This window comes from Mesocricetus auratus, unplaced genomic scaffold (assembly GCF_017639785.1).
Source record: "Mesocricetus auratus isolate SY011 unplaced genomic scaffold, BCM_Maur_2.0 Super-Scaffold_100007, whole genome shotgun sequence".
NCBI classification, from domain to species: domain Eukaryota; kingdom Metazoa; phylum Chordata; class Mammalia; order Rodentia; family Cricetidae; genus Mesocricetus; species Mesocricetus auratus.
This window is the reverse complement of record NW_024429191.1, coordinates 34,306,647-34,323,386: the sequence shown is the minus strand read 5'-3', so window position 1 is coordinate 34,323,386 and position 16,740 is coordinate 34,306,647. Positions and strand designations below refer to the sequence as shown.

The 16,740-nt window shown below is 48.2% G+C and overlaps 1 protein-coding gene across 2 annotated transcripts in view; it reads left to right on the top strand.

The window, feature by feature from the left end:
* Positions 1-13,837, top strand: part of Anxa6 (annexin A6) — a 50,505-nt gene extending 36,668 nt beyond the window's left edge. Inside the window, exons 19-26 of one of the 2 annotated variants that reach the window (XM_005067754.4) lie at positions 733-812; positions 1,484-1,537; positions 5,420-5,437; positions 6,268-6,361; positions 7,320-7,415; positions 9,695-9,753; positions 11,252-11,374; positions 13,426-13,837. In XM_005067754.4, the coding sequence (XP_005067811.1) occupies positions 733-812; positions 1,484-1,537; positions 5,420-5,437; positions 6,268-6,361; positions 7,320-7,415; positions 9,695-9,753; positions 11,252-11,374; positions 13,426-13,485 (584 nt within the window). In that variant the 3' untranslated portion in view covers positions 13,486-13,837. The remainder of the gene's footprint in view (positions 1-732; positions 813-1,483; positions 1,538-5,419; positions 5,438-6,267; positions 6,362-7,319; positions 7,416-9,694; positions 9,754-11,251; positions 11,375-13,425) is intronic. The other variant, XM_005067755.4, reaches the window with a different exon arrangement.
* Positions 13,838-16,740: the final 2,903 nt, after the last annotated feature.

The following is a 16,740-nucleotide window of genomic DNA, read 5'->3' as shown; positions in this document are numbered from 1 at the left end:
AGCCCTTTACTGACTGGGCTGTCTCTCCGGCCCTTCTATGGGGCTTTAGCAAGTCTCTTAGTGTGCCCTGCATCTAGGGAAAGTTGGCTGTCCCAAAAGAGTAGTCCTGGTGGTAGATAATTTAGATAGAATTCGGGGAACAGAGAGAGCATTTAGCCTGCTAATGAAAGGGAGTCTCTCCTGACTCGTTGTACCCTACACTACTATTGTCTTCAGATCCTTAAGCTTTGATCAAGTGGTCCTGGATTTTCATTCTGAAACGCTATGGCTTCTGGTCAGACCTAGGAACAGCTTTTCTCTTGCAGGGCTTTGAGACAACAGTCATTTTAAGTGGGGGAGAAGTCGCAGATATACTTTGGGGTTCAGTGGCTGCTGTGTAGCAGGGATGGTGGAGAGTAAGGGAAAAAAGGGAGGTTTCACTGGAAGGTGTTGAGGGCTGGGGGAATAGCTCTAGATCCCTGCCTAGCATGCATAAGGTCCTGGGTTCAATTCCCAACAATGCAACAAAATGAATGGATAGTGAATGGGAGAGATGGGGAGCTGGCACAGGAGTATGGAGGGGTAGGTACCAATGCCAGCTGCCTCCTGAAATCAGCAGGAAGACGGATGCCTTAAGAACTGATTGCACACTCCATCCCTACCTCTCCTGCTGACATGGCCCTGGCTCGGGTGTGACTCTCACTATCCAAGCCCCCCAGCCTGCAGCTGCTCACACCTTTCTTCCTATCTCAGATTATCACAAATCCCTGGAGGATGCCCTGAGCTCAGACACATCTGGCCACTTCAGAAGAATACTCATTTCTCTGGCCACGGTGAGTGAATTCATGGTTCCGACGCCCATTCATCCGCAGAATCCACCCCCTTGCCTCCTCAGGGATCCACCTCAAAACTCTCTGTTGTTCGCCTTTTTGTTTGTTTTGTTTTGTTTTGTTTTTTGGTTTTTCGAGACAGGGTTTCTCTGTGGCTTTGGAGGCTGTCCTGGAACTAACTCTTGTAGACCAGGCTGGCCTCGAACTCACAGAGATCCGCCTGCCCCTGCCTCCCAAGTGCTGTGAGAATTCCTTTTTTCTTTTTTTTTTTTTAAGATTTATTTATCATATATACAGTGTTCTGTGTATGCATCCCTACAGACCAGAAGAGGGCACCAAATCTCGTTAGAGTTCCACAATTCCCATGTGGTTGCTGGGAATTGAACTCAGGACCTCTAGAAGCCCAACTAGTGTTCTTAACCACTGAGCCATCTTGCCAACCTGAGAATCCCTTTTTGATGGCTGGTATTTTGACTTTTTTGGTCTCCTTTGTATAGATCAAAGTAATAGTAATCCTATAACCCAGGGACCACGTGGCCTACCTTGGAATTGTTTCTGTGTTGCAAAAAATGGAAAGGGGTACATGGAGGTGACTAAGCAAGTCACCCATGGGTGACTGAAGGGTGCTCATGGGGGAATGTTTGGGGACTGACTTCTGGATGGTCCTGTGACAGGGGAATCGCGAGGAAGGAGGAGAAAACCGAGACCAGGCCCGGGAAGATGCTCAGGTGAGACCCCCGCCCATCTCTACTGGACGGCTGGCTGGTCCCTGGCAGTCAATGGCTGTCAGGTGGGACTGGCTCCTGGCTGAGACATGGCTGGTTTGACTGACACATGGTTAGGTCGGAAGCAAATGCTTGAGGGCTTTCAAAGTGAGCTTGGGAGGGTAGAGCTTGTATCACCAGCCCTTCCCATGTGGATAGTGGGACCCTGGGAACTGTAAGGCAATCATACAGCACTCAGGTCAAACCTCTCAGCCTACAGTGGGAAGTGGAAGCCAAGAGGGTGACTGCTTTCTCAAGTCACACAGCAGATCAGGCCCAGGGATAACTGGCCCAGAAGGAGTAGGTTTGGAATCTTGCTGGGAAAGAGGCCTCAGAACCAAATGTCTGGGTTTCCTGTCTGAAAAATGAGACCCAAGTCAAAGGGAGTGACTTGGCAAAGTTTAGCAAGCTCCTGAAGGCTGGCGCTTCTGTCACTCACCGATGATGTATCCCAGGTATCCTGTGTCCAGTGATGACCGGATAACAGAGGGGTCACCAGGGTTCCTGGCCACTCTGCTTCTCGGGCTTCTCTGAAGCTGCTCTTAGAGGCTGGGCAACCACAAGTCATTTTCCCTGAGAGCACTATGGCTGCACAGCCCCCGCTGAGGCCCTCACTACTGTCCCCATGGACCCGAGCCAGGTCTCCATCTGTTCTGACTGCCCCATCCCCACCTGCTGCAAGAGCTGCCCCATGCTGGAGATGGGCACAGATGCCACCAACTCTAACGCTAGCATCCGGAGGTTACAGAAGGTCACTAGAAAGAGCATTGACAAACCCAGAGTCCCAGCTGCTGAGCCCCCAGCTTCACCAGCAGACATGGGCTGAGACACCAGTGTCAGCTCAGCAATCCCTGGGGTAGCCTGACAAAACCGAAACTGCAGAGTTAGGCATGCCCCAACAATGGGGGTGCTGATGCAGGAAGAGCAGGAGCCTAGCCTCAGCTCCCCGAGACCCTGTCTCCAAAGAACAACAAAAAACCAGCAACCCCCCAAACCCTTGTCACAGAGTTTAGCAGGTGTGCCCTGTGTTGAGCAGGCATTGACACTCTTCTGTGTACCATGTTGTTTTTCCTGGGGAGAAAAGCAGCCTTAGCCTGCCCACAGGGACAGTTTCTGAATGGCTTCAGTTTGATTGACACACAGGTCCAACTGACTCCAGTCTGGCTTCTACAATACCCTCCAGGACCCAGCACCACCATCTCCCATATAGCTCCTTACTCAAGAAACTGTGGTCCAGTTGTCCAGTCCTGTTCCAGAATAGACGCTCCAGGGTCCCAGTCAACAGGGTATTTTCAGTTATATTCAAGCACATTTATAGGTGCTAGCCGTGGAGTAACCCCACCCACCGTCATTTATTGAGCCCACATTTTACACACACATCCAACAGGTGTTTATTTAAAATTCATGAGAAGCCTCATGGTGTAACAAAGGGCTTTCGATCTTAGATTTCATCAGCATCCATCCTGTACCCTGACACCATCTCTAGGGAATGCTGCCACCTGGTGCCTGGTCTGCCTTGGATGCCAGCGGGGCAGTGGTGGTCCTGGCCCAGCAACTGCTTTGCAAGGGAAGAGGAGAGAGAGAAAACCTGGGTGGAGGCAGTGGAGGGACCCTTTGAACCACAGCCCTGCACTGACAGAGGCTCAGTAGCTTCTCCATAAATAAGGAGCAGATCCTGAGACAGTGTCAGCTCATTTTCTGACAACCAGCAAGTTTACGTTTCATAAGGAATATGTATTCTTTCATAGGACTTTAGAAAATAGAGCTTAAGAAAAAAATCTACCCTTCCCCTGTAGTAATCACTCAATATAGATATTCAAATTGGGCCTTCTTTTTGTATATATAAATAGTTTTCCTGCTTATGGCAGTTAAGATAAGCAGAATAAACCTCACCTGTCATCCCAGCATAGGTGCCAAGTTCTAGGCCAACCTGTTTTGCATGGTGAGTTTCAAAGGCCCTATTGAAAGAAAGAAGGGGGAGGGAAGTGATGCCTAGGGGTCAGAGGCGGCTTTCAGGAATGAGTTCTCTCCTCCTGCGTCGTCAAGGCAGAGCTCTCCTGTCTGTGCACTGCTACCGGCCCTGCAAGCTTTCTCCTGCTCTCACTATGAAAGTGTTGGGATTACAGATGTGCACCATCACATGAGCTCCAGGCAAACTCAGCAGGTTCTCTTGGCAAGTGCTTTGACCAGCTGAGCCCTCTCCCTGGCCCCAGTTACAATCTTCAGCGGCATCAAATACACTCACAGTGCACAGCCAGCGCTGCTACCCCGCCCCCTAGAACTCTTCTTTTGATCAAACTGAAACTCTGAGCCCATGACCATGAGCCAGTGGTTCCTCTCCCTCTAACCCAGAGCAGTCTGCTTTCTGTCTCTGGATTTGACCCCTCTGCAAACATCATGCTACAGGCTTGTCTGCTTGTAGCTGACTTACTTCACTCTGCACAATGCCCCTACCCTTGATTCATCTAGGTGACAAAGTATTGAAAACCCAGAGTAACCCTTTATAAGCCTTATAAATGGGATCATCATTGCTTGACACTTAAAGTGAAATAAAGTATTTCTACAATGGGGAATATGATCCTAAAATTCCAGGGTGGGTAAAGAAACCACCTAACTCTGACCTCATGAGTTGGACACTTGAGAGCTACATCGTCCATGTATGTACCTCCTGGAGAATATCAGTATTTTTTTATTTGTTTGTTTTTCGAGACAGGGTTTCTCTGTGTCGCTTTGGAGCCTATCCTGGCACTCACTCTGTAGACCAGGCTGGCCTCGAAGTCTCAGAGATCCACCTGCCTCTGCCTCCTGAGTGCTGGGATTAAAGGCGTGCGCCACCAACACCCAGCCTAGTATTCGTATTTTTTATCTAGATAAAAGAAGCACTAATATATACAATACATATGTACATATTGGGTTGTGTAAATCATATAGATGTCTTTTTTTTAATGGTGTAGGCAGCCTGGTCTACATAGTGGGTTCCAGGCTAACCAGGACTACATAGTGAGACCTTGTCTCAAAACTAAATAAAGACTAGGATCTTGGTCTATGCAGGAGAATTAGATGGTTGGTAGGATGCTGGGGAAAAGTCTAAAGACAGTTCAGGCACATTGAGACTAGCTGGATTTATTCCCAGACATTCTGGGTCAGAGCATCTTGGCTCACAAAAGTCCTGGCCACAGAGTCTGCTCCACTGACCATTCTTCTTAAGGAGAATGTTTGCAGTGTCCACCTATGCTGCGTGCCTGTGACTCCCAGGCCTCAGCTGTCCTGCCTTCCTGTCTATGACCTGAGGAGGATAGAGTCTGATACTGATTCTCTACAGAGAATCTGTGCCTGCCCCTGCCCCCTTCCTGGTGGTTCTGTAGGCTAGTGAAGGGGGTTTTCCTTCTCCCAGATGTCAGACAAACTGGGGCCTTCGGGCTTCCCTTGGTTACTGAGCATGAAGGTGTCATTCCCCTCTGAGAACCACACTTTAAAATTAAATTATTCCTGCTGGGCAATAATGGTGCATGCCTTTAATCCCAGCATTTGGGAGGCAGAGGTAGGGGGATCTCTGTGAGTTTGAGCCCAGCCTGGTCTGCAGAGTGAGTGCCAGGAGAGCCAGGGCTGTTACACAGAGAAACCCTGTCTCAGAAAAACAAATTCCCAGGCCTGTCTTCTGAGTTCTAGCCCAGAGGTTACAGAAAAAGAGATACCCCTCCCAGTCCTTTACCGTGACTCTGGGGTCTCTTGGGACCTCTACCCCTCTGAGCCAGGCCTTGGGGCTCCAGGGTCCTCCAGCCAATCACTCCAGCCTCTGACTCTTGCCTCCCCTCTCTCCCTTCTCTCTCTCCTCCCCGCTCTCAGGTTGCTGCTGAGATCTTGGTGAGTGTTCTGTTCTCCATGGGGATTTGCCAGCTTCTGAGTCCTGCTGTGCTCGGGCTGGGGGCTGAGTGGGACAGGATTGGGCAACCCCGGGGGCTTCCCTCACAGCTTCTCTCTCTCCCCTTCCGGGCCTTTTGAGGACTCAGTTTTAAAAGGGCCAGTTGTGATAGTGCACGGTTATAATCCCAACACTTGGCAAGTGGAGATTAGAAGGTCGGTGGTTCAATGTCATCCTCAGCTTCATAGAGAGTTTGAGGCTGGCCTGGACTACATGTGACCCAATCTCAAAAACGGGAGTCAAGAGCAAAGCAAGTGTTTCCCATGCTTTAGCCATTCATTTCAAACATGACTTACACTGTATTATCACCAGCTATGGCTTTAGGTTGACTCATTTTAATTTTCTTTTTAAACCCAAAGTGAGTTTTTAAAAGACAATTCAAATAGCATCATAGCTGGCTAGGGGATTGTGGAAACTTTTGTGGTAGAGTAAGATGCGTTTGCCCTTGACCCTAACTAGGGGAAACCAGCTAGGACATTTTTGCTTGTTCACATACCTGTCCATGCTCCCCAGAGGGATTCTCTTGTGGCTGGGTAGGAGGACCAAGGCCCTGTGCCCAGCTCCAGCCCCATCTCTGGGTCCTGAAGGCTTCAAAGGGAGATGGGATAACCATTGTGCTCCAGAGTTGAGGACAGAAGGGACCAGCCTGCATCCCCTTGGATAGCTGGCCTAACCCCTCCCTGCCTGCCCTGAGCCTCGGCACAGACAGTCGGTACTTACCATGGCTTTCTCTTGTCTCCCACCAAACCCTCGCCCCACCTGGGCTCTGCAGGAAATAGCTGACACTCCCAGTGGAGACAAAACTTCCTTGGAGACTCGCTTCATGACGGTCCTGTGCACTCGCAGCTATCCCCACCTCCGCAGAGGTGAGCCTACAGAGTACCGCCCCCACTTCCAGTATGGCAGCGGAAGCCCCAAATCTGACCTGAGCACCCCAGCCCTCTGTGAAGAGCAGAGCAGCTACATGCCTAGTTCCTTCTCCTCCAGTGGCAGAGTGGTAGGGGCTCCAGAGTCCTAGCCTGTTCTCAGCCTACTGCCTTCCCCACCATACCAAAGCAGATAGAACACCTAGGATAAGGAATGGCCAGCCAATGTCACCTCAGAAACATGCAGTATTAAGGATTCTGAGGGGTGCTGTTGTGATCCATTGGGGATGCTTGCCAGTAACAAAGCAGAGGGGGCGAGGATGGCATGGCACGGGCAGGCTACCACAGTGGCATTGTGCAGTGGCAATCCTGAAGTCCCCTGTCACTGGGCCTTTTACTGCCTCATGTGTATCTATCAATACTCAGACACTTGGTTGCCTTGACTCCAGTCCCCCACTTATCAGCTGTGTGACTGAGCAGGCGACTGTGTCTCTGTACCCTGATCCCCTTATCTGAAAATTGGGGTTTTCATGTACCTCACATGGTTGCCAGGATACAAAACCTACAATAAACATAAAGTAGTTGGCCTGTGCGAGGCATCCAAAGCCCCTGGGTGTCATTTTGATTATTATGTAGTAAGTGCCACCCCAGCCTGTCCAGGAATAAGAGGGAACCCAGAGAGGAAGGCGACCTTGGATGGTCCAGGTATAGTTCCTTTTACACATCAACCTGGGATAACAGAACTTGCCAAGACCTGGGGTTATTGTCCAGACCTGGAGGTGCTGGTATGGCCTAGTTGGCTTCAAGCCTTATGACAGCCCTGAGGCCAGAACCTGCCTGTCACCCCAGCCCTGCCCAGTGCCCAACATGTGCTGTGAATGTACTATGAGGACTCATGGGGTAGGTCAGGTGACCCTGCCTAGCTGGTGTTCACGTCCCCCTCATTTCTCTTGGCCAGTCTTCCAGGAGTTCATCAAGATGACCAACTATGACATAGAGCACGTCATCAAGAAGGAGATGTCTGGGGATGTCAAGGATGCATTTGTGGCTATCGGTAATGGGCAGGAACCAGGGGAAGGGACTGGGTCATTGCTGGGAATGTGGCAGGTTCCCTAGAGGAATGTAGCCTTAGCCTCATTCTATGCTGCTGTTACTGGGAACTAAACCCTGCCTCAGATCACCTCCCCTGCCAAGGTGATTGTGGGGGATAGCCTGAGAACATCTTCAAGGCTCTAGGGACTGGGTGAGAAACGGGCATTCCAGTGAAAGGACCAGGACAGCAGAGAAGGGCAGTGCTCTGCAGGACTCGAGTGTGTGTATACATGTATACCACACACTAGACATGCCATATATGCACCTGTGAGACTCACAGGACATGCATACATAGAGTGCAAGATGCATTCATTCACAGGGCATACACCTAGACACACCTTAAGTGTGTTCTCTTACACCACATTCTGCCACTGAGCTACCTCCTTTCTCTGGGCTTTTGTTTTTTAGGATTTTTTGTTACAATTTATTATTTACATGCACAGGTGTGTACATACCATAGCATGTGTATGGAGATCACAGGAAAACTTTATAGAGAATTGGTTCTCGTCACTATGCGGTTCCTGGGGATTGCAGTCAAGTCCTTAGGCTTGGTTTCAAATACATTAGCCTACTGAGTCACCTCACAGCCCAAAAATCTTGACTTTGGAAGGGTCTCTTTCCCCTTTGGGTCTCATTTCTCACTGTGTAAATATGGATACATACAGAGCTAAGGGTAATATTGCATTCTGTATATACCTTATTGTAGCAGCAGGTGGCGATAGAAAGCTTTCAAATTCTCTCCATCAACTGCAAAATGCATCTTGTTTTGGGTTTTTTTTTTTTTTTTTTTGTTTGTTTGTTTGTTTGTTTTTTCCAGAAAGGGTTTCTCTGTATTGTTTTGGAGGCTGTTCTGGAACTCGCTCTGTAGACCAGGCTGGCCTCAAACTCACAGAGATCCGCCTGCCTCTGCCTCCCAAGTGCTGGGATTAAAGGCATGTACCACCAACGCCCGGCTGCAAAATGCATCTTGAATTTCAGGAATTCTAAAATGTGGAGGAACAGTGTTTTAGATTAGATCAATGGGGGCTGGGGAGATGGCTCAGTGGTTAAAGCACCGGCCTCTCTTCTAGAGGACTCGGGTTCAATTCATACAGCCTCACACAGACAGACATGCAGGCAAAACACCAATGCAAATAAAATAAAAATAACTAAATATTTAGTTATTTAGATATTTTAAAAAAGATTAGATCGGGGCTGGAGAGATGGCTCAGCGGTTAAGAGCACTGACTGTTCTTCCAGTGGTCCTGAGTTCAATTCCTGGCAACCACATGGTGGCACAACCACCTTGAATGAGATCTGGTGCCTTCTGCTGGCATGCAGGCAGAAGACTTGTATATACAATAAATACATAAAATATTTTTTAAAAGAGTTATTTATTTTAAAAAATAGATCAATGGAGGTATTGCTTACAGTGTCTCTTTACCACCAAGAGCAACACTAGAGAGACAGGACAGCACAGTGATTAGAAGATGGGGAGCTAAGTAGAAGCTGCCACTTAATTTCTGTGTGACCCTGGGCAGAACACAGAACCTGTCTCAGCTTCTGTCTCCGTGACAGGATGTGGAAACTGGCCTTTCTACCTAGTCCTCAAGTGGCACAGAAGCTGTTAACCCCACATACACATCCCATTCCTACTCAAAATGTCTCTAGAATATGAATTTCTAGAGTGGGGTTTAAAACTCAGGTGTTATTTTGGGGTTTTGGTTTTTTGTTTTGTTTTGGGGGGTTTGTTTTGGTTTGGTTTTGCAACACACATGTGTAGTACCCTGTGAAATCCAGAAGTTGTTGTGGCCCCTGAAACTGGAGTTAATAGGCAGTTGTAAGTTGCCCAAAGGAAGTGTTGGGAAGAAAACTTGGGTCTTTTGGGACAGCAATAAGTGCTCTTAACCACTGAGCTATCGCTCCAGACCCTGAAACTCAGTTTTCAATCATCTTCCCAGAACATGCTTCTAGTGCACTCTATACTGGTGGTCCTGCATCCAACATCCATTAGGGCTTAAATCCCATTTACATATTCTGCTGGCCCCTGTCAGCTTCAAGCATCTTCACTGTAGGAAAGATGCAACACTTGGCAGAGAGAGAGGAAGAGATGGACTTAGGGGCCAGGAAAGGGAGCAGCATTGTGGAGGGGATATGAAGTGACATCTCCAAGCATGGAAGTTAGCAGTGACCTACAGACCCTGCAGAGCTGCACACAGCCTCTGACCAGATTCCCTGCTTCTCTCTTCTCTTTCCCTACAGTTCAGAGTGTCAAGAACAAGCCTCTCTTCTTTGCTGATAAACTGTACAAGTCCATGAAGGTATGGTATCTAACCTGTTTAGGAGCACTGTCTTTCCCAGACCTACAGGCACAGATGTGTGCCATCCCCAGATGAGGACTTCAGGCTGCTGTTTCCCTGCTTTGCTGTTTATCAGCATCAATGCATTGACCTGTCTTTCTCAATCAGAGGTGATTTTTGTGCCCCTCTCCCCCCCCCGGGGGATATTTGCAATATTCAAACAAATTTCTGGTGGGAGTGAACAGGAATGTTAATATGCCCTGTTGTACACAAGGTAGATCCCTATATCAAAGAATGATCCAGTCCAACTGCTGGAGAACTCCCTGTGTGCCAAGGCCACAGTTGAATCCCATGGCAGTTCTATGGGCCCATGGTAACCCCTTATTTCATAGAAGAACAAAGAACTAACAGTACAGGGCAGTTACACTTGGCCCATGTCTATATACCTGATAAGTGGCAAAGCTGGAGAGAGGAGAGGGGGCCCTGGTGCTCACATATTCCAGATCCTATGTTAGTTTTCAAGACTTCTCTAAGGAGTTTCCACAACTGAATGACTGGAACATAATCTCTGATGGTTCTAAAATCAAGGCATCATCAGCAAGGTCCGCTCCTTCTTATCCTGTTCCTCATACCCCTCCCTGCCTCCTGGGGATTGCCAGGAATCCCTGTGTATCTTGGGGTTTGCGCTGCTCCAGCCTCTACCTTCATCTGTGTGTCTATGCCTGTGTCCTGCCGCTCTTCTTAGATGCCACCCAGTGGGTTTAGGGCCCTAATCCAACATGACTTCATTTTAACTCATTACAGTGATGTGGTAATTAGCTTTCCATCTCTGTGATACAGTATCTGGGAGGAAAATCAAATTAAAGGGTGAAAAACTGGTTTTGGGCTTACAGTCTCAGAAGCTTCAGTCCATGGTCTTCTGGTCCATTGCCTTTGAGCTTGTGGTGATGTAGAATGTCATGGCAAGGAGGACATGGCAGGGCAGAGCTGCTCACTTCCTGGTAGCCTAGAGCAGAGAGGGAGGAAGGGACTAGAGACAAAGTGTATCCTCCAACACCCCCAGGACTTACTTCATCCTCACCATTTCCCACTAATGCCACCAGATTGTATATACATCGATGCACTGACCTGTCAAGGAAGTCAGAAACCTTAAGATCCACTTCCCCAAATCTCTAGCTCTGAACACTGCATCGGGGACCAAGCCTTCAATGCATGAATTTGGAGAAGGATACATCCTCCAAACCACAACAACACAAAGACTCTTTTCCCAAGGTTACATTCTAAGGTTCCAATAGGATGTTGAGTTTTAGCAGGGCCTGATCATCCCACACAGGCCCTCTCCACCTCTCTGTCTGGCCAGTCCTCAACACAAGGGATTTTGATTGGTACTGTCTGTGGAAGATAGCAATGGAATAGCCCACCTGGTTTGGGAGGGCAGAAGCATCGGGCAGGCAGACATCTGCTGACCTAGCTCTGCCTCTTCCTCATGCCCCATGTATCTCCTTCCCGGCTCCATCAGGGTGCTGGCACAGATGAGAAGACCCTCACCAGGGTGATGATCTCCCGGAGCGAGATAGATCTGCTCAACATTCGGAGGGAATTCATTGAGAAATATGACAAGTCTCTACACCAGGCCATTGAGGTAAGGCTCAGTGGGCTCTTGGATTATCATGAAATCCAGAGAACTGCTAAATAAAGGGAGACCTGCCTCATTGTCTTCGCTATGAAAATAATTATTTTACGTGTATGTGTGTTTGCCTGCATGTTGTTTTGCTTTTGGTTTTTTGTTTGTTTGTTTGTTTTCCAAGACAGGGTTTCTCTGTGGTTTTGGAGGCTGTCCTGGAACTAGCTCTTGTAAACCAGGCTGGTCTCGAGCTCACAGAGATCTGCCTGCCTCTGCTTCCCGAGTGCTGGGACTAAAGGCATATGTCACCACCACCCAACTAAAGCTGATCTTTTTTAAGAACACAATTCAATATTTATTTTTTATTTGTTGGTAATGGGGATTGAAACACATGCTAAGTATAACTGAGCTATAATACCAATCCTTCTTAAGAAATCTCTTATTAAGCGGGTATGGTAGTGCATGCCTTTAATCCCAGCATTCAGGAAGTAGAGTCAGGCAGATCCCTGAGTCTGAGACTAGCCTTAACTCACTCTGTAGACTAGTGAGTTTCAGGATAGCCAGGGTTACATAAAGAAACCCTGTCTCAAAAAAAAAAAAAAAAAAAGCCGGGTGTTTAGAGGCAGAGGCAGGCAGATCTCTGTGGGTTTGGGACTAGCTTGGACTAAAGATCCAGTTCCAGGACAGCCTCTAAACAATACAGAGAAACCCGGTCTTGAAAAACAAAACAAACAAAAACAAGAAAAGAAAAAAAGAAATTTCTTATTTTGAGACAGAGTCACTGTGTCACCCAGGCCTTAAAGTCACTTTGTAGTGCACACTGATGTTGAACTTGCCATGCTTTCGCCTATGCCTCCTATTTGCTGGAATTACAAGTGTGTCCCACCATACCTGGCTCATCCAGTGCTGGGGACCAAACCCAGGGTTTCATGCTTGGTCGACAAGCAGTCTGCTAACTGAGCCACATCCCTTAAAGTTTTTTTTCTTTTAAGATTTATTTAAAGCCAGGCGTTGGTGGAGCACGCCTTTAATCCCAGCACTCGGGAGGCAGAGGCAGGTGGATCTCTGTAAGTTCGAGACCAGCCTGGACTACCAAGCAAGTTCCAGGATAGCCTCCAAAGCCACAGAGAAACCCTGTCTCGAAAAAAAAAAAAAAGGATTTATTTAATGTATGTGGGTGTTTTGCCTGCACACCTGAAGAGGGCATAAGACCCTGTTATATTGTAAACTGCATGTGGGTGCTGGGAATTGAACTCAGGACTTCTGGAAGAACAGTCAGTACTTAACCTTTGAGCCATCTCTCTAGCCCTAAAGTTTTTATTCATTTATTTGATATAGTGCTCTGAATTGAAGCTGGGGTTTTGTGCATCCTAAGCGAGCACACTATCATTGAGCTATATTCCCAGCTCAGAATTTTCCAAGTAGCCAGATATCCTATAATCTGGAAGTATGGATAGATCAAGGTCATTCTTGGCTATAGTGAGTTGGATGCGAGCCTGGACTACATAAAATCTTGTCTCTAAAACCAAAATCATTGTAAGTAATAGAAACCCTCTAATGGGATTGGTCGGTGCCACTGGAGAGAGTCTGGCTCCCTGACCTGACTACAGACAGACCCTTGTGGTGTACCAGAAGAGGGGTACCAGATTTGCTGCTGGCCTGTGCCTTGGTGCACTGTGGCTCTCTCTCAGATGATAGCCACATAGCAGTGGGCACCATGGGCTAAGGAATGTGCCTGGTTTCCTGAGGCAAGATGGAGGCCTCAGGCCCTTCAGTGGGAAGCAGCAGGGCTGTCTGGCCAGGAGGAGCTGGGATGGCAGATGGGATCCACGCTGCACCCAGGAGAGAGGACACTGATGACTTGCAGCTCTGCAAGGTCAGGTTCTAAAGCGCTGATTGCTGGGGGTCACAGGTGTGTGTCTGGAGAGGTCTCTCTGGCCCTGGTACAGCAACTGTGTTGGTGACAGGGAGATGCTGTGGATCATGTCTAGGCTGATGGCCACTAGCAGGCTGGGGCATTTAGACCAGAATTATTCCTTTCTCACTCTGCTTTCTCTCTGCCATGCCAGGATGACACTTCTGGAGACTTCCTGAAGGCTTTACTAGCTCTCTGTGGCGGAGAGGATTAGAGCAACTGGTCTTGGTGGCCCCTCTGCCAAGCAGTGGCCAGCAGCACCAGCCGCCGTGACCTGACCAAGCCATTGTTCCAGCTTCAGAGACTAAGAAGGAGGAGTGAGGAGTGGAGTTAAGCTGTCATTCAGCTGGGGCTCTCTTTAGCCATCGAGGGTCCCAGGCTGTCCCTTCTGTTATCCCTCCTGCTCATGGCCGAGTGGCTGGAGAACCACAGCCACATGTCACATTCACCCCTGCTCCCCTTCTACCTCCCCCTCAGCCCTCCCTCGCTTCCATCCCCCGACATAACCCCTACCCCGATTCAAGCTTTGTCACATCTCAAAACATACCAAGCCTCTGGCTATAAAATGAGTGATGTGTATGCTTTGAAGGGCGGGCTGTGGTGACTGGTGCCAGGTGAGCATTCCGTGATAAAGGAGATGGATTAATTTGATAGAGTGATGATCTTCCCCACTGTTGCCATCTAATCCGCAAAGGACTGAGCTAGGAGTTTCACTTTGTGTCTATGACACTCTGGACTTCAGACCTCGGGCCCATCCCTTCCCTTCTCTGGCCTCTGTTTTGTTATCTACAAAATGAGAGATCAAAGTATCCTTATAACACTACCCTTCTAGACTGAGCCTGCAGCTTGAATCTTACTCATTCTTTTAAAAAGGGGAAGAAACAGGGCTAACTTTAGAACAAATTCTGTATAAGCATGAGGACCTGAGTTCAATCTCCAGAACCCATTTATTTTTATTCATTTTATTTTATTTATTTATTTTTTGTTTTTTGAGACAGGGTTTCTCTGTGACTTTGGAGACTGTCCTGGAACTAGCTCTTGTAGACCAGGCTGGTCTCGAACTCACAGAGATCCACCTGCCTCTGCCTCCCAAGTGCTGGGATTAAAGGCATGCACCACCACCACCCGGCACTTAATATTTTTTTTAAAGATTTATTTATTATGTACACAATTTTCTGTCTGCATGTAACCCTGTGGGCCAGAAGAAGGCACCAGATCTCATTACAGATGGTTGTGAGCTCCCATGTGGTTGCTGGGAATTGAACTCAGGACGTCTGGAAGAGCAGACAGTGCTCTTAACCACTGAGCCATCTCTTCAGCCCTCCAGAACCCATTTTAAAAATCTGGGTACCACCGGGTGGTGGTGGTGGCGGTGGCAGCAGTGGTGGCACACACCTTTAATCCCAGCACTTGGGAGGCAGAGGCAGGTGGATCTCTGTGAGTTCGAGAACGGCCTGGTCTACAAGAACTAGTTCCAGGACAGCCTCCAAAGCCACAGAGAAACCCTGTCTCGGAAAAACAGGAAAAAAAAAAAAAGTTGGGTACCCACAAGACATGGTGGTGCACGCCTTTAAACCCAGCACTAGGGAGACAGAAGCAGACAGATATCTATGGGTGCAAGGCCATTCTGGTCTACATAACAAGTTCAAACCATCCAGGGATCTATACCAAGAGCCTGTGTGAAAACAAGCAAGCAAGCATGTATAAACAAACAAAAAAACCAAGCGCATTGTATATTTATAATCTCAGTGCTGGGAGATGGAGACTGGAGGATCATGGGACTTTACTTCCTCCTGCTTCTTGGGAAGATACAGAGTGGGAGCCTGCTGCAAGCCCGGGAAGTCCCAGCTTCCTTGGGGCTCAGACCCCCAATCCTTGCCCCCTAAATGCCCTCCCCTTACAACCAACCCATACTTCCTCTCTGACCTCCTCAAGGACATGACGGCGTCAGGAGATTCATCTAGAGACAGGGTGGAGATACGCCGTGAGGCCCCATAGCAGCTTCTCTGTCCTCTTTTTTTTTTTTTTTTTTTTTTTTTTTTGGTTTTTCGAGACAGGGTTTCTCTGCGGCTTTGGAGGCTGTCCTGGAACTAGCTCTTGTAGACCAGGCTGGCCTCGAACTCACAGAGATCCGCCTGCCTCTGCCTCCCGAGTGCTGGGATTAAAGGCATGCGCCACCAGCGCCCGGCTGCTTCTCTGTCCTCTTTGCACAGCTATCTTCTGCTCTGCACTGGGATCTGAGATTTTCCAGGGACTGTGATGGGAGACTGTCCGCTGGGCAGAGGGCATCGAGGTATTTGCACTCAGGGTATTGGTGGTAGAAGCTGTCTGTGTGGACAGTTGGGAGATCCTGGGTCTGGTTTTTTGTCATTCTCTTACTGGGTGACCTTGCAGCCATTGTTCAGTGGCCTCACTGGGCCTCAGTTTTCCCGTTTATATAAGGAAGGGTTGGACATGATGAGGCTGAAACTAAGAGTACTTTGCTTGTCAAATCTTCCCGTCTCCTAGCAGGCCAGAGTCCAGGTGCTGGGGAGGGTCAGCTAAGAGTGCTGTGGGGTATTTATTTGGCCAATTTAACAATTAACAAAACGGATAGTGGTTTTCCAGTCAGACTTTTTTTTCAGAGACAGGGTCTCTGTTTTCTTACCTATAGCATGGGCTTCCAATTCTTCTCTCATAGCACTGTGGGAATCCAGTGAGACATTCTCTGAAGTGTTCCACCAAGCATCTACTTGGCTTGAAGGCAGCTCTTGTCACCATCTACCTTGAGCCAGGCTCAGTGGCAGGAGCTAAGAGGTGACTCCATGATGTCTTTGAGCTTGGACCCCAAGAAGTGGGTCAGCCCTGGATCATAGAGACTCCCAAATCAAAGAAGAATGACACCCTAATAGACACATGTACAGCTGGTCACTGGCCAGCTGTGATCTCAGACTGTAGGAAACCAAGGCAAGAGGACAGAAGGTTTGAAGTGAGCCTAGGTTACATGTCAAGACCCTTAAAACAGGGCTGAAGGGATGGTTCAGCAGGTAGTGGTATTTTCTACATACTGGTGAAGACCTAAATCCAAGTCTCCAGCATATGGGTAAAAATCTGTGTGCATGGGAACTTAGAGAGATGGCTCAGTGGTTAGGAAAACTGGCTGCCCTTCACAGCCATCTAGAATTTCAGTTCCAGCAGATCTAATGCCCTCTTCTGTCTTCAGACACCAAGCACGAAGTGGTACACAAACACACAGGCAAAACACTCATACACATAAGATAAAATAAAAATAATTTTTAAAAAGCAGTTTATGGCTGTGAATTCCTGTAACCCCAGCTGATAGGAAAGATGGAATCAAGATAGAATGATCTCTGGGGCTCCAAGTTCAGTAAGAGACACTGCATCTGCCTCCCAAGTGCCGGGACTAAAGGTGTGTGCCACCACCGCCCAGTTTGCAGTGACATTTTTATTAGTGTGAAAAAAGAAACAA